Consider the following 18,220-nt stretch of genomic DNA (forward strand, 5'->3'; position numbering starts at 1 on the left):
ACAGAGCTTAACAGAGCAGCAATTGCAAGTACCTTGTGCCCAAGTTTAAAGATGAGAAAACTGACTCAGGTGCAGCCAGACTCTGCTTCAAAGTTAAACAATTTGCCAGGTGAGCAGCATCATACAAGAGCCTAGCTGGGAATACCCCCAGGCAAAGGGCAAAGAACCCTCATTGAAAAGTAAATAATGGAAATGGCTAAAAATTCAAAGCTCCAGTTCAGAAAGTCCTCTGTAGGATTGATACAAAGTATATGCCTTTCCAGTAGAGTTAATGTAACTTAGAAGTAATTTGATATGTGATTTCTAAACACAGATGAACGAGGCATATGCTGAGACTGAAGCATGCACTCGAGATTTTAGGTGACACAGGTTCAGCACAGTCTTTTTGTTCCATTTTTGGAAAGTTATTAGCATGATGGGATGTCTATGGTGAGAATTCCCGGCTGTGAACCCAGCACAAAGTGCTCTTCTCATCTGGAGGGGGCTGCTGCTTTGGGAAACTCAGAGCTTCAACAGCAGTAGGGAATTCAAACAGAAAAAATGCTCAGGCATGACAGTTCTTGTGAGATTACAATGTCAGGTAAAAAGGTCACAACTTAGTGTCAACAGAAGGAATAAAGTAGTTAATTGTTCAAGGACCTGTTATGTTTTATCCTGAGTGTGCTTATGAGAATGCCACTAACCGCAAGGGATGTTACAACGTGTTAAGAACTGTTTGTTTTTAAGGAAGTTGACAACTGACCAGTCCAAAACTGACGGCGGTATCCAGGGGTTAGTGACATTCGCCAGGGTCTTCTGAACGAAACTTGGAAAGACGAAGGGTGGCTGTGGAGTATTTCCTGCTCGGAAACACCAGGGGCAGCATTTGCTGCGGATTGAGCGAGCGGGGCTCGCAGCGCAGCCCCGCAGCCGGCTGCCTCTCGCCTCGGAAGGGAGAGATCAAACCGCAAACCGAACTCTCGAGATGCTGCTTGGCAAAAAGCGCATCTTAAACTTCTCAAGTTAAAATGAAAAAAGAAAAAAATCTTTGTTTGGAAAGATCACTCTCTGAGTTGTGTGTAGTCTTGTAAGAGAGAAAGAGAGAGAATTCCTCCAGCTGTCTTGGTAGCTTCCGGAGCAGCACCATGGATTTCATATTCCTGCAGCCACTTTGAAAAACATAGCTAAGCCATCATTTAAAACACTCTCGCTTATTCTCCATGAGAATTGTGTTGCACATGTGTTCTGTGACTGACCCCCTTACACACAGCAATGACATCTGAGCTGTACAGAACAAATAAAAGCTCAAGTAAGGCCTGAAGCAAAGGTAACATTGTCTACTATTTTACAAACATTATAATTTCATTTTATTTTCCAGCTGTGCCAACCCACTGTTCTCAGCAGATTCAAGCTACTGTTGCATATCAAATAATAACCCACTCTTCCCTAGTTGTTCAAGGTTAAACAACAACAAAAAACTCTTTTTCCTGTTAGCAATAATGCCTTCCTCTGAAGCAAGCACAGCCCCAAACTTTTTCCCACAGACCTTATCCCTCAGCAAAGTCTGAAAGCATCTGCTGAGACAAACATGGGACTGAACGCACTGGACGCTCTGGCTTGTGCTCACCAAGAACCTGGAAACCCACATCTTGCAACAAACCCTCATGTTTGTTGCCACATGAAGGAGATGGGGGTCATGAAAGTGGGGGCTTTTATATTTCCCATATGTCTAATGCTGCATATCTTTTATATTCTAGGGGATTTCCCAGGAATGTGTCACTTCATCACTGGCATTCAAAGTATTTATTTGCATGACCTTGGAAGGAGATAAAAACACCTGAGAGGGTTATTGTCAGCTCCTCCTTATCCTTAGCTTCATGGTCTCAGTATGCTGAGATGAAATTTGTGTATTTTTCTGACTGGACCCGTTGCAGAACTGAAAGAGATCATGCACCCATCTACTAAGGGCTGTACAGTCCCAAAAGACCTTGGAGGTTTTCCATCAGGGATGTGTCTCTGCGTGCTTGGGGGCCATTTTTATTCCCAGAGGTATTTGGGAATTTGGCTAATTCAGCCACAGTAGTAGAACAGCATATTGCTTTAATAAAGACAGCCAGCTCCCAGCTATTTCTGCATCCTCCTTTACAGCTCACCTACAATAACACGCAGAACCTGACGGCTGCCAGTTGCAGCAAGGCCAGTTCCAGAGGCCAGATCTCGCAGTCTAAAATTGCCCTGCTCTAAATAGAGGAGCCGGGCGAGAGAAGCACTAAGCCTGCGGCTTTCCCGGGGAGGAACCACAGTGTAGGCGCTACGTGACTTGCCCCGGACACCCAAGAAGCTCCTGTCAGCGCGCGGAGCTCCCACATCCCGAGCCTGACCTCGAGTCGTGCACTCGTCCCGTGCATGCGAGCGCCCTAGAACGCACTGCTTGTTTTTATACCGTCTGTTCCAGAGAAATCCAGCTGGTAGAGGAGCGCAGCGCCGTGATTTATTTGAGAACTCCCTCGTACTCGCCTGAAGGTCTCGCCGCCGGGGGAGGAGGGAGAGCGCGGGAGGCTGCGCTCCTCCGCGCCCGAACCGGCACCCAGGTAGAGGGCGAGGAGAGGAGCGGGGATTTCCTTGGCTTCCTCCCATGCACATACCTCCCGGGGAGCGGCAGCGGCAGCCCGACTCCCCTCGGCGGCCGCTGGGAGGCTCCGAGCCTCGCCCCGGCCTCCCGGGCGCCGCGTCCCCGGCCGCGCTCCCTGCCGGTGACACCCGCCTCCCGCCCCCGCTCCGCTCCGCGCCGCGCCGCGCCGCGCCGCACGGAGGGGCCGCGGGCAGCTCCGGCACCGGCAGCGCCGACAGCCCAGCGGCAAACACCCGCCCGCCGGCGCGGGCATGGAATATACAAAAACACAAAGGAAAAGTGGCTGCTGGACTGTTCTGGGGGCAAAATGCTGGAAGTTTGTAAGTGCAACTCTCCGTTTGTAATTACTGTCTGAAGAGGGGCTGGGTTGCTTGTTTGGGGTTTTTTTCCCCTCTTCCCCTTCTCCCCCCTCCTCCGTGCTTTTCTTGAAACTGTACTTGAAACTGTTCGATATCTGGGAGTAAAAGGGAAAGTACGCGAGAGGAGTTCTTTGCCTGTGTCCGTAGCTTGCTGCTTAATACTAAGGGGGGAGATGAGCACTGAAAGCAGTACGGATTTATCCAGTGGCTGAATTAAGTGAAGGCGAAGCGTGGTTTGGAAGTCCACTGACTGACATTGTTCCGGACCGGGGAATCTGTCTCTCTGATTTTTAGAGGAACTACAGTTTAGCGGCAGCCAGCCGGACACAGTCACCACGCCGCAGAGTGGCCAGCAACGAGCGGGCGAGAGAAACGAGAAAGCACAAAGACTGAACTAACCCGACCCTCCTCCTCTTTCTCCTCCTTCCCGGCTCTTTATTTGCACATTTACTAAAGACTTAAAAGAAAAAAAAAAAAAAAAAGAGCGAGAGAGAGAGCGAGAGAAACCCCAACAAACCCACTCCAGCTAACCTACGAGATTTTCGGTCCGCCGGGGGTTTCTCCGCGCCGCCGACCACGGCAATGCCTTAAATTTTCACTTCAAGGAATAACACCCCCCGCTCCCCCGAAATAAAATAAACCCAATAAACCTGCCAAGTCTCACTCATTCCCGACGGAGAGCTCCTTCGTCCTGGGATTCATTTTGAAGGCAGCGGCTCGCTTTATTTGGCTTTTTTTTTTTTTTTTTACCGACCCATCCGGAGGGCCAGGACCGGCAGCCAGCGATGGGCGACACGGCTCCCCCCCAGGCCGCGGGGCTGGGGGCCGGGCTGCTGGGGGGGGGCCCGGCGGCGCCCCGGGTGCACAGCGCCATCGTGGAGCGGCTGCGGGCCCGCATCGCCGTCTGCCGCCAGCACCACCTCAGCTGCGAGGGGCGCTACGAGCGGGGCCGCGCCGAGAGCTCGGACCGCGAGCGGGAGAGCACCTTGCAGCTCCTCCACCTCGTGCAGCAGGGGCAGGGCGCCCGCAAGGCCGGCAAGCACCCCAAGGCGGCCGCCGCCCCCGCCGCCGCCGCTGCCGCCGGCGCGGCGCCCCCGGACTACCACCAGCACCTCCTCGGCAACGGCGGCATCAACGGGGAGCAGCCGGCGGGGGAGCAGCGCGCCTCGGCGCTCCTGGCGGTGAGTCACAGCGCCCGCTGCCGGCGGGGAGGCGCCGCGCCGAGCCCCCGCTCGCTCCGCGGGGCGCCCGCCCTGTCCCGCGGGCCCCGCGGTGTCCGTGGGCTCGGCCCGGTGTCCGTGGGCTCGGCCCGGTGTCCGCGGGCTCGGCCCGCTGCGCCGCGGGGTGGGCCCTGCCAGGAGCCGGGCCCGCGGTGGCATCGAGTGTGTGAGGGGCGGTGGGCGGGCGCCGAGCTCGGGGGGCTGAGGGAGCGTATGTGTGCTCTTCGAAGGGATTTTGAGACTGCTTGGGGTGCTGCTTTGGGGTTTTTTTTACATCACGCTGTGCACCTAAAAACGCGTCGCGCCTCTGCCGTCGCGCCTCTGCCGTCGTCCTTACATGAGGCGGTGACAGCGGCATCCGTGAGGAGGGCACTGGCAGCCGGCGCTGTCAGCGCGTCCCCGAGCAAGGGTGAAAAGTAGCGCTCGAGTGTCACCCGCGTTCAGAATTGTTCCCCCTGCCCCACTCCGTCCCGTTCGCCAGGGCTTCAGGCACCTATTTTAGGTCATTTCGCGGGCGTGCCCCTGGAACTCGGCAGTGCCTCCGCCCGGGGCAGCGGGCACTGTCCGGAGCGGAGCGGAGCGCCTGCGGGCAGCTCCGAGCGCCGGGCTCGCCAGCGATGCTCAGGTTGTTGTTGTCACCCAGGGTGTTTAGCGGAGCAGAGTTACGAGAGTTTTCCAGGCACTGCCGCTCTGTAAATGATACGCTGACCTTTTTCAACTGGAAATTGCCCTGAACATGTCAAGGAGGCGAAGCCTTGTCTCCTGTTACTTTATTACGAGCAGTCGGTGCACCACGCTTTTGAAGGCGTTTGCTCCGCTGTGCTGCCTCCCAACTCTTGATTCTCGGCACACATGCGAAACATTGAGAGGAGTGACTGCATCCTGATAGGCCCGCGGCTGCTATTCGAACAGCTGAAAATAGATCGCTCCCTCTGCTCCAGACATCAAACTTATCTTTCTTAGCGCCTGACGTATGCTAAAACGGGACCTTTGTGGTCGTTTCTGCCTTCTTACCCGTGCGGTGCGTGGATCGACGTTCGGGGCTGCGTTACTCAGCATCATTCGTGAGGGTGATGATGTAAGCGTTAAATGCGATAACATTGTGTCCGAGGGGAGTTTAGGCGCTTCCACCTGACTCAGTGTTCAGATTAAATCTCCCCACATTCCTCGTCACAATCAAGAAAGCCATTATCTTATTTTTCCAGTGTGTATTAATGTAATGCTTTGCCATTGCCTTATGGGAAAAATGAAAGGGCTTTTGCCTAATAGTGTATGTCCCAGAAAAATTCACTTTCTGAAATTAGGCAACAGGCCTATGTGGGGTTTTTTGTTTGTTTGTTTTTTAATTTTATTTTTTGTTAGTTGTTACTATTATTATGAAATAGCTGGAGACAGCTGTTTGGAAATGCTAAATGAAACAACTCCCAAGAAAATACTGAAAGATTTTCATCTTTTAAGTGCAGAGAGGTTGTTGCTGTTTCTGAAATATCACTAATGGCTATTAGCCTGCTGCTTGCTGGAGATATTATGCACAGCCTTCACTCTATGTTGCATGTTGCATTATCTCCCAGGAAACTCCACACACATGTAACCTTGAGAAGCAAAAGGTCTGACAATGTCCCCATCATTTTTGCTTGCTAGTTCGGTAATCATGCTGACAAGGTGTGTGACTTCAGTGAGCAAGACGTTTGGGGCCCTGAACCATGTTTTGACACCTAGTAAATGCTGGCTCATGAAACAGCATTGTTGTAATGGTTTCACTGCACACCCTCCCACTTTATGCTTGACACTGACATTCCTCATTTGCTGCTCTGATTAAGAACCAGAGAAAGCCGTTGGTTCAAAGTCACACCTCTGTGTCCTGGAGATACACCTTCTCCTTACCAAGAGCTCCCTACAACAGTGTTGCAAATATTAACAAGGAATAGCAAAACACACGGTGTCTGTGTGGGGTGAATTCAAGTAGCTGGGGGTCACGCAGCTTTGAGGTAGTACAGCTTTGTGTTCCTGTTCTTGAAAATTCAGAGGGCAGGGATGGACCAGGAAAGAACAGAGTCTTGCTTTTCCTCCAGCCATAGCTGGAAAAGGAATTATCTCTGCCAGTTATTCCAAGGGTACTAGAAGAGGAAGGATGAGGTAGACTAAGCCTGTTGTCCTGTGCATTATAAATGGATGGGAAGAGAACAATCTCTAAGCAGAATTCATCCTCAATTGAGTGATTCTCAAGAGGAAATCCAGTGGAAGCCTTATATATGCTATTCCTCTAATTCCAGATTTATTCCTTACAGCAGACAGGGTGCACAGGGTCCGGGAACAAGGGGCAGCTCTGAATTTCACTTGTGGCAGGGAAGCTCTAGCAGAGGGAGGTACAAGACAGGAGCATGGGTGCAAGTTTCACGCTGAGTATGTGAGACCGGACACAGCCGACTCCAAGGGGAATGTAAAGCTCCACGTGCCTTGCTGTAGGTCCACCACTTTAAAAAACCCCCACAGCTCCACACAGATAAGCGCAAAGGCAGTCATAACTCTCACTGGGGAGCTCTGGCTACCAGGACGCTCTTTTGTCTGAAAAACCCAGCTGGGTTGTTTCCTCTGCTTTGCAGATCCCACTTCTCTTGTTACACATGTGCCTGCCGTGTTTAGTGGCACTGGATGGGTCATTTTCACAGTTGGACTTAAAAGTAAATATTTGACACTTGGTAACATTTGAAACAATGTTTCCTTGAACATATCAAAGAGCTTGAAGTGATTATCTGACATTGTTGGTACTATTATTTGATAATTATCTTTTCCCAGTGGACAGTTTAGAACTGGCAGAAGAGTAGATTTTTTGGAGGAGTTTGGTTTGGCCTTAATTTAACATTGTTACTTTGATTTTTGAGAAAGCAAAATCTTTAGCAACAGCATTTTCTAATTGGAGACTGGGGATCAGATTTTTTTAGCTGGACCAATGGATGTGGGTGGTGTGTGAATGAGAGATTTATTCTTCAGGACGCAGCTAGGGAAGCTTTTGTACTTTCTGCCTTCGTGCATTTCCCAAGAGCTGACATTTGTTTATTTATATGGTGTTGTTACTTTTCGTGGTGCAGAGTGGAACAGATAAAATATTCTGTCTTTCTTATATACATACATCTATATGTATGTACATGCCCTCCAGCACTTAGCTGTTTATACTATTTACGTTATATGTAAACAGTTAGCTCTGGAGGGCATTCCTCAGTCCCTTAAGCACTGAACTGGTAATACTAAACTTCTTGCACTGCAGTTTCAAGTCTCTGGCAGTCAATTCATTCCATCATCCTTCTGACACAGGCTGAGCACTGCTCATTTTGCTCCGTGAGAGCTGGGAGCTCTGTCTCATAGGCGTTAGTGTATTATTCTGGTCAGGTTCTTTCATTGCAGCCATCACCCCGATGGCTCTGAGTGTGTTAAGTGATGTTTGTCATCAGTCACAGGTGACTTGTTCTACTTTCACCCATCTCACAGTTGTGCTGAATTTATCATTACAAGAATCCATTTAAAATAGCCATTAATTACATTAATATTTTCTGTATTTTAAAAGTGACTGTAAAAGTGGCCTGCTCCCCAGATATAGTCTACAAGCAGGTGAAAAAAGAAAAGGGAAAACCATCCCATAAAAGTTATATATTCAGGGAAGAGGGGAATGTGTTAATTCCTCCTGCTCCCTAAATTCTCATCAACAGCTGTACAGATCTAGAAGAGTCAATGGGTTTGTCCCAGCTCCCAGAGGACCTCAGTGAAAACCAGGGTTCCCTGACCTGGTACCAAGAGCCAAGACTGACTGGTAAAACCTCAATTCAGGCAGTTATTTTATGTGGAGATCCTGAATTAATTTCATTGGGATTTTTTTTTTTATGATCCATTGGGATTTTTTTTTTTTTTTATGGTTTGGCCTCCTCTATGCTAGATGACCTCAGTGAAAACCAGGGTTCTCTGACCTGGTACCAAGAGCCAAGACTGACTGGTAAAACCTCAATTCAGGCAGTTATTTTATGTGGAGATCCTGAATTAATTTCCTTAGGATTTTTTTTTTAATGATCCACAGTGTGTTTGCTGAGGTTTGGCCTCCTCTATGCTAGTGTTAAAGATCCTGCAGTATTTTAAGAGGAATGATTGTGCTCGGGTATCTTTGCCTAAGCTGACACTTACCCCCATCTCCCAAGTTCTTTGTTTTGTTTGCTGCTTGGCTGCCGGGGCACTCTGCAGAAATACCTGCATTTCTGGGGGATGCACATAACCTTTGGAAGTGTTCTGAAGCAAGCAGGATAAGGTGACCACCTGTGGGGTGAAGTGACATTATGGTGTGGTGAGGACAGGTGGATTAAAGCACAAACCATTCTGCAAAGCTAGAGTGCAGTCTTTTCACTGACACAACGTTTGGTGCCAAAACAATGGAAACGTTCTGTTTGTGAGATAAAGGACTGTTCTCTGCTTCTTGGGCTTCTGCAGGAGCAAAGCTGTGTTCCGATAATCACAATTTATGTAGCTGAGTCAGGTAAAAGGAGTAAGTCACATTGCCTGTGTGGGTGGAAAACATTGATCTGCTGTCATGGGCCCTCTGGCCTGCTGAGAGCCATTTGCTTTGGATGGACATGGGTGCCATTAAAAATCTTTGTTCCCCTTAACTGTGAGAATATGTTCCAGACCATAATCAAGAAGACTCCCTGGAAGCTGCATAGAAGCTGTTTTTAATGAGAATTTCAACAAGTGAATTTGTTAAATTTAATGCTAGTATGTAGGAGCCTTTTCAGGCCCAGCTCTCCCATCAAATCACTTGCACCCTTTAAAGCTTTTTCAGCTTTGAATACATTTAATGAAAGTCTCCTCCATTCTGAAACTGTTTAACAGACTGTTTCCACCACCAAAGTTTCTGTAGGGAGTGAGCAAAGGAACAATGTCTCTGCCTGGACTTGATGTGCTCTCCAAGGCCAACCCGTGGGCTTATTAACATCCGTGGCTGTTGTGGCATGTCCTCTGACAGAGTTCTTGCATCCCCTGCAGTACTCAAATTGAGTCCCTTTTCTGTAGCACCACAACAAAGGAAAGTGATATTCAGCTTCTGTTTGTTCTACTTTGAAAAGTGTGACTCCAGCAAAAAATGTGAGCTGTTCTGTGGGGAAATCTGAACCTTAGAAAGGTATGTCTGAGTCAGAGAAGCTGTTTTGTCAAAACTTTGCCTCTCATCACTATTGGTACTTTTCCCCTCTCAAAGAGCACTCCCTGCAGAAGGGGTATGTGGGGTTCAGTTAAGTTGCAGTGACCACAAAAAGCCCCAGCAGTTAGGCTAGTCAGCAGGTTAAGAAAGGCCACAGTGCCTCTCTTCCTCTTCCTAACTGCTGTCAACAGTCCCTTCTACCAAGATATTGTCTTCAAAGGCCAGTTGTGGTCTGCTTTTCTTATTAAGTCTGCTGCCTTATAAAAACTGAAACTTCACCACTGTCTCGTTACTGGAAAAGAATTGCTCCATCCAGGCCCTTTTGACAACTTTGGGAAGTGTGGTATCTCCACTGCTTCATTTATATTGCATTCCTTATGTGGTGTAGGAGGAACTGGAAGCTGGCAAGCTGCTCCAGCTAACAAAGCACTGGCATAGAGGTGCCAGCTCTGCCAGAAAGTGTCTCTGTGGTCTTGCAAATGTCTCCTGCTGTGCCACTATTTCCCTTCTATGCTTTAGCTTTTCTGGTGGTACAATCTCACTAGCACATGGGACCTTGGGTTCTGCTGAAGGCTCAACTCTACATGACAATGACCTGACAAGATCACATCCTGGAATTCAAGCAGGTGATTAAAGCAACCACTATATAACACCAGAGAGGGCACCCAATCAGCTGCATGGTGCCTAGAAGAGCTTTGGCCACCTGGCTGCTCTGAAGAGAAGAGCAAGGTCTTTGCTCTTTGACCTCTCTCTGGTGTATGCATGTCAGTATTCCCCTGTATGAATTCCCAGTGGTGATACTACCAGCAGGAATAAGATGAGGCTGATGGGATTCTTGACAGGTCTATATTTTCCGCAAATCTTAATCACAGTCTGTAAACCTGAAAAAGGTCTTACCTATATCATGCTGCTTCAGTTTGAAACAGCTCTGAGCAGTGAAAGAGGCAGTAGCATTGGCTGCAGAAAAGAAGGAGCTGGTGCTGAGTGAGATTTGGATCAAATTTTCAACTTAGTGGTACTAAGATATAGATTTCTTTTCCTGTGCTTTTTTCCTTTTAAATAAAAGCATAAACTATTTATGCCCTAGATTCCCATTGGAAAGCTTCCTATAGCCACTTGAGAGACAACTTGTAAATTTGTTATACCTTGTCCGGTTCTTCCAAAGTATTTTTAGATGCAGGTAATCAGTCCATATTTGTACTGTAGTGCCAACACTAATAACTAAACCAAAATACCTGAAACTCTCAAGCAACAGCTTTTAGGTGAGCATGCTGTAAACTGAAATCTAATTGTTTCCACTTTGACTCTAGAAGCTATTTAATAGATTACTCCTGTTATTTCACTTCCATAAATGTCAGTTTCTTCTGTGAAAGATACTATTTATCACTTCTTTAAAGTGAATTGAGATGTGGTGGTGAATTTTATTGCTCAAAACCGAAATCCATTATTGATGGAGCCTAAAATAGGAGTTTTGAATGTTTGCTTTGACAAAGCCTTGGAGAAGCTTCAAATCACCTTTTCAGCCTTTGACCCACAGATCTGAGTATTGCAAATACAAACCTGAATGAGTCTTTTACATAATCACATGACTCCAGACCTAGGTTTTCACGGCACCATGTTGCCAAAATTCACAATAAAAGTGCAAGTGATCTTTCTTTTTAGCAGAGAAAAGCAATTTTTAAAATTTTCTTTTCCTAATCATAAATGTGTATGCTTTATATTTTCTTGTTTTACTTGCTCCTGATTCTACATCAATATGTGCTCAAATTAATCTCCATGTGGCAGTGATCTTTCTTTTTAGCAGAGAAAAACATTTTTTTTCTTTTCATAATCATAAATGTGTATGCTTTATATTTTCTTGTTTTACTTGCTCCTGATTTTACATCAATATGTGCTCAAATTAATCTCCCAATTAAGTCTTCTGTGTCCAAGTTTCATGTACTTGATGCTTCAGGTAACTGGGAGCAGAGTGGGACTGGACTGAGACTATATACACAAGTCATCAGGTCTCTCTGAGGCTGCAGCTGCTTCCCAGTGAAAGCAGGTGAGAACCACCTTGTCCTGCATGTGTTGCCTCCCATCTGGTAGTAATGGAGGATGGTTCACATTTATGGCTCAGGGTGAGAAAAACACTGAGAAATACTGCTTAATTGAATAATTTATGCAAAATTCCAATGTACTTACCTAAAAATTATAATTTATTTTAGTTTTAATTTGAAAACACCCTCATGCCTGTGGTTTCACCTACAGGTGTTGGCATTTCCCTGAAGAAATTCCTTGTATTCAGAAATGGCTCCTGTAGCTATTTTTATCTATGTCACTCAGTTATAATTCTGATGTGCTTGCAAACCCAGCTGAATCAAGGTGGAGAGAAATTAGTACCAATTAGGAATCAATGTCAAAGTGCTTCTGACAAGTGAGGATGTACATCTTGCAAACCCATTTACCTGCTGCCTGAGACTGAAGCTGGCTAAAAGACTTGGTAAGATCCTGGACGGGCAGATGAAACCCCAAGAGGGTTCATCATGGCCATTCTGTTTTGAAACAAAACATGCTATTGTGCAAGAGTCATCCTGGTGGTACCCTGGCTTTATTGTAGATCTCTGCAGCCACCTCCCTAGAGTAGGTGTTATACAAACACCCAGTGAGAACTGTGCCCTTCCCTGCGTAGCTCAGTGCCTCAAGAGACAAGATAGACAAAGAATGGAAGGAGGAACAGAAGCACAGAAAGGTCAAGTGTGTTGCCCAAGGCCAAACAGCAGGTCAGTGGCAGAGCTGGGAACGGAGCCCAGATTTCCTGACTCCTAGTCCAGCACTCTATTAATCATCTCTTTGCTTTGTGTTCCTGGCCTGTTACTGATCATAGGAAATGTGAGGATGACTTTCCGACAGCTTCAGAATTGCTTCTTACTTTTGGAAACTATTGATCATCAGCATGTTATTGAGATACGGAGGTCATGTACTGGACTCTTGTACATGTATATGCACTAGAGGATTCAGCACTGAGTGTTCTGGGTATTGATTTCAATCCAGGACACTGAAAAGCCATTTTTCAGAATCTCAAATGTTTCTTCTAAGTCAAAATTTTAAAGTCTTTTTTTTTTTCCTTACATGATGTACAAAGTGGTTTGTTTTTACAGCATTACCCATCACAGTTGAACTCCTATATTGGTGCTTGTCCTATAAATTAAAAATTAGTTATAACAGTTAGTTAGTTAGCAGGGCTTTTCTTCTCAATGGAATTTACCCATTAACAGTCAGAAAACCAGTAAGTCAACAGTCCTGAGACACTGGTGATCCTTACTTATTTTTATTCCTCACTGTAGGATGTATTCAGTTTCCAAAGCCTTTCAATGGATTATCTTGATCACAAAGTTAATTATACCTGTGAGATTATTTTTTTCCTTCTGAAAAATTTTGACTTGAGGCAAAACTCTGGCTACTGTGGTAATGACTTACTGAGAGTCTCTTGTAAACAATAGTATAATCACTTTCTTATAGTCATGGCAACAGTGCTTAAGCAATGAGCTTACTGAACATAATGTGCACTGTCTCCACTGAATAGTATTATTGCAGCACTGAAGTGTATGCTGCTCATTTTCAGAAGACTCGAAGACATAAATTATTCAGCAAAATAACACTGCTTCAGAAAGCATCTTTGAAATCTTTGCATTCTGTACTAGCCAAAGAAAGACGTTCATTGGCGCTGACAGGGCTGTGTTTAGTTACTGCACAACAGTGGAATCTTTGGTCCAGCCTTGCTCCCACGGAGTTTAAGGGTGTCTGTCTCAAACCACTTGAGGACTGTGTTACCTGTTGGCAGGGTTGTGCTTCTCCTGGTAATGTTTGCTGCTGTGGAGGGCAGAATGGATCAGGAGGATGCATCCTGCACATATTAATGATGTGAGAGGTTGCGACTAGGTGCAGAAGGAAGAATTTGGTTTAACTGAGGCATACTCAGTCTCTTTCCTGGCCCAGAGGATCACCTGGATGCCTACTCAGTAGGTTGGGGAGGCGCCTTGGAGAGTGGGTGACTTCACAGGCAGCTTCAGAGTTAAACCCCAAGACAAGAAGCTGTTCCTGATTTTTCTGTTTATTTTGTTTTTGTATCTCTCTTATTCAAATATCTAGACTTGAAGGAAAGACCTTGTTGGCAACAGTTGTTGTTCTGGGATGAGTCATTCCACCAGATTTTAGAAATACCACCTCAGTGACAGTTGGCAAAAATGCTGCATGGGTTGTTCAGTTTATGTTTTTCACTTTGGAAAATCAGACCGTTTATTTAGGGTTCTGTTGCTTTAGAAACCATCTCCAGGTTCCTTGCCTTGCCTTTCTTTGCCTTGCCTTGCCTTGCCTTCCTCTCTCTTTTTTTTCCTTTTTTCCCGCCTTTTCCTCATTGTTATGGTATCTCAATATCTGCATTTTCAGTCTTGATTATGATCTGATTTGCCCCTCCTGAAACCGCCTATGGGAAATACTGTGGACGTGGCACTGTGGAACATCAGCCTACTACAGGATCAGGCCTTTTATTTCTGATCATTATACTAGTTTATAGTCAATTATTTTGTTTTCCAAAGAAATACATTCTCTCTGCTTCTCTGAAAGCTTTTGGTTCGACATCCTTCCCAGCTAGATAGACTTGGTGTTCAACATGCGGCTGCTTACCTCCATGGCCCAGTTCCCGGAAACACTTATGCGTGTGCTTAATTGTGCACACATGGGTAATCGCACTGAAATCAAGATGTGTCGAATTAAGCAAGTCAAGAAATATTTGCAGGGTTTGGTCTTTGTTCAACAAACAGGCCTCAGCCTGGCTGAAGTCCACGACATGCTACAAAAAGAATCCAAATTCACAAGTAAGTAGTGTATTAATTATCAATTGACTTATTTCCTTAAACCAGTTAATTCTGTACTTTTAAAAACAACTTGCCATTTTTCCTGCAAATCCAACTGCCCTTCCTTTCACACACATTTTTCCTCCTCACTGCTCAACTCCCAACAGACCTGAGCTGCCAGCCACATGATCTCCTTTTATAACGATTTGAGTTCTGACGTTTCTTTTTTCCTACCAACTTTGTGTATTACCGTAATGGTTCCTAGGACATATTTTGGCCAGCTTTTAGGGGGAGAGAGAGAGTGTCACAGTGTTTCAGGCCTTCATTTCTAAGTGCAGTATTAAATATAATCCTTATAATTATAGCACTGCCACTTGGACTACTGTAGTTCAGGCTATGTCAATATGTCATCAAAAGCTCTCTTTTTCAGGAGCTGGAACTCAGTCATGTTGATTGAATTGAAATTTGATGGTCAACAGCTGCAAACACACTCTGACTCCATTCCCCCCCTCCCCCCCACCCTCCAGCTTCCTGCTTTTTTTCCCCCTATACTACAAAATCTTCTTGCTTTCTGTCAAAGTCATAGTTTAGAAAACAGAGCTAATGGCTAATTCCAGGCTCAGTTAATTCTGTCCCTTTGTGTAAATCCACACTGTCCTTCAAGGGTTGCCCTGAGGCAACCTGAAGGCACAATCTGTGTCTGTGTGTGGATGGTGAATCTGAGAGCACAGCTCAGGTGCAGTGTGAAGGACATTCTCAAACTAGGCATGACCATCCTTCATGTAGGTGCTCCTAGAGTGCCATCAGTGCCACTCTCAGCAGCTAAGGAAGATCTAGATGTGCCTAGGCTGATGTCTGTGAGGCTCCTGTGTAAGCAGGCCTGGAGCACCACAGCCCCCTGCCCCCTCGTCCCCTTGGTCAATCCCATACAGACCTTGCTATTCATCTAAGCAAGATCATTGGGCTGAGGGCAATTGCCAGCAGCAGTTTATACTGCAAGTTTAACACACTACTTTTTCAGCCCTAGGGACTGGCGGGGAAAAAAACAGCTTTGAACTGGGGGAAAAAATAACTGTATCCAGTAGTTGTATAGCATGATTCTGTCATTTTTGGTACTTAGAAACCAAAACAAACCCCCAGCATTCATAACACAAGATATCCAGGTTTTAAAAGGTGCCACTTGGAAATACACAGTAACTACTTTTCACAAGGCCTTTTAGTCCATGTGTTTACAGGTGGACCAGAATAGCTCTGCAGAAGTTAATCCAGTCCCTTGAGTAAACAGTATGTACTTCTAAAACTTTCTGTGTAAACCAACTATATGTAAGCCCTTTGGCATACATTTGTACCACACACAATACATCTGAGGGACCCTGCTAGAGCCAGGATGGCTAGTGAGGTTGATAACCCCCTTGCCAGTGTACTGAGTGTGTGTTCATTCTGTTATGCCTCTGAAGGATAACAGCCTTTGGATGGCAGCTGTACCAAAAGGGCTATTTACTGCAACACTTTATTATGTGGTTCTTGCAGCCCTCTCCCAGGACCTACTGTCTGTGCTTGGGTCTCCCAGGCTGCCATCAAAGCACAGGCTCTTTGACACAGGTCAGAAGGACTCCTCACCCCAGCCTTGCATTGCCACTTTTGGTCACTGAAGTCACACTCACCACCTTCCCCCGGTAAAGTTCTTCTCTGCTGTCCCCCTCCTCCACTTCCTAAAGCTATAAGCCATGTCTCCTTCTCCACATTCACCCCCTCTCACCTGGGTGATTGCCCTCCCATCTCTCCTTTCATGCTTTTGACACTGCTGCTTCATAATGTTGTTTTTCTACTTTGGAAAGGCCAGAGGACAGGCTGAGAGAGACATGCTGAACACATGTTTTCCATATGTTCTCCTCATCTTTACACACACTACTTCTCTAGTTGCCTTTAGTTTTTTGCTTGAACGGGACATTTTCTGACCAAACTCTTACTAGTTTTATAAAGGATGAGCTCAAAGTTCCTGTGTTGCTGTCATAAGAAACTTAGAGCAAAAACTTCTGTGAGTTGACAAGGCACTTGTAGGTTCTTTGACCCTTCACCACATGAAGGCGAAGTGCTTCATGCTTCATCAGCACTCACAGACTGGGCATACAGTTGTGAATGCTTAGGCTCCAGTTCAAAAAATACTAAAAGAATATGTGTGACAATAAACATATGATTAAATACTTTTCTGTTTGTGTGCTGCTTCATTGTGGAAGTGGACCCCATTCTGGAGGAGACATCTTTATTGGTCTGATTCAGAAAATGCTTAAGAGTATACCAAAGTTTTAAGAATAGTAGTTCATCCACTATCCTGTATTTTTAGTGACTATTAAATAGGGCTGGGTGGTGCAGGCAAGTCAGAAAATGTGGATGCTCTCCTGGTCACCTTTTACATTTTCACTCACTCTGGAATCTGAGTGTCTCTGAACTGTAAACACGTTTTAGTCGTGCTGCTGCCTGTTTGCTGTTTGAATGTTCAATAATGTAACTGTGTTGCGTACCCAGGTGCAGTTTATTTAAAGCAACTGCCATTAAATGAAGAGCAATTATGTCTTAGAAAGGTAATTCTTCATACAGAGTTAACATTATTTCTATGACTGTGTTTGACAGGGAGTTGGACCCTTGGACTCTTGGATTCCTCTCCTGCATCCCAATGACCAGTCTGAGAACAGTTAGGAGTCCAAATCTTTTTGATTTAAAACATGTAGGCATCAAATCTTCTCTGTACTGAACTGAAACCAAGGAGAACTGGACATCTAATTGTATTTTTGAATCTCAGCCTAAAATCTCTGGAGACTTTTGGAACATTTATCCCTAGGAGATTTTGCTGGAGTCAAGAATACAGACTGGAGCCATGGCTGAAAAAAAAATGCTGACATGTGACATCAGTGCATCAGTCAATGAGTCATCCATCAGTGCCAGAGGACAAAGTATGCTTTGTATTTACCTAAGAAGTAGTTACCTATTTACTTTCTGAAATTGTAGTACTAACTTGACATTTTGGTTTGCTGTACAGTGAAAACACTATTTAAATGCCTTGTATAAAGACAGGCTTTCTTGTTTCTTGAACAGTTAGAAATACTAGAGAACAAATGTAAAAGGCCCATTTCCTTCCTTGCTTGTAAGTGTGGTCTAGGAAAAATCCTGAATTGTGTTAGTAGGAGGCAGTCCAGTCTCTTTTCTTGCCAGTGATATAAGCATTGGGCCTTTAGAGAAGTCTGAGCTATTATCATTGCCTTCTGATCTGTCAGTCTTTCTGCTTTCCCTCTTTTTTGGCTTTTCATTCTAGAGATATATTACTGAAAATGTATTTTTAAAAATTAAAGGCAATAATTTATTGAAAAGGGCTTTACCTGTGGAGAACTCTAGGCATACCACACACAGGCAGGTCCCAGCTGGGAAATGCAGTATTAAGGCTGAAACCATGTCTCTCAGACTCCCTGTTTCTCACAGTCCTTGCAGGGTGATGGGATGCCTGGGCTTCCCAGCACACATGGTAGCCATCGATCTCAGAATGGTGTTAAGAGGCCAGTGCTAGGAGCTGAAGGCAGAAGAAGAGCTGAAGGGCAAAGGAAGAGAGTGAAATTTTGCTGTCAGTGCTCAAGTGTCTAGCTCTGTACAATCCTATGACATGTAGGAATGTCAATCAAAGGAAGCTTGAAAAAATTACCCTGGCACTAGGAAAGCAAATTGATGCAGAGTAGGATAGCCATCCTTTCAAGAAGTAGTAAAATTATTCTTTGTCATATTCCAAGGAGGAAACCAATCCCATTTGACTGACTCCACTCTAGAAGTGAAACAGGAGCCAGTGGCCAGATCTCCTGTTTTATCAGGCCTATTACAAGACAGTTGCACATCTAAAACTTGTGGTTTTCTGTCTCTTGATGTGCTTTGTCTCCTCAGAACAGGTTTTCTCCCTCAGCACTTAATCTTTCTTTAGCCATCCCCTTTTCCTGCCTTACAAACTACACTGTGTGTGCACTTTGAAGGTTGTGTGG

General features: G+C 45.6%; 1 protein-coding gene across 1 annotated transcript in view; it reads left to right on the plus strand.

Annotated features, from left to right (window-relative positions):
• The first annotated feature begins 3,755 nt into the window (after positions 1-3,755).
• MAML2 (mastermind like transcriptional coactivator 2) overlaps positions 3,756-18,220 on the plus strand; it is a 210,278-nt gene continuing 195,813 nt past the window's right edge. The window contains exon 1 of the mRNA XM_039718525.1: positions 3,756-4,151. Coding sequence (XP_039574459.1) covers positions 3,756-4,151 — 396 coding nt within the window. The remainder of the gene's footprint in view (positions 4,152-18,220) is intronic.

Source organism: Passer montanus, unplaced genomic scaffold (genome assembly GCF_014805655.1).
Source record: "Passer montanus isolate IOZ18808 unplaced genomic scaffold, ASM1480565v1 scaffold4, whole genome shotgun sequence".
Lineage (NCBI taxonomy): Eukaryota > Metazoa > Chordata > Aves > Passeriformes > Passeridae > Passer > Passer montanus.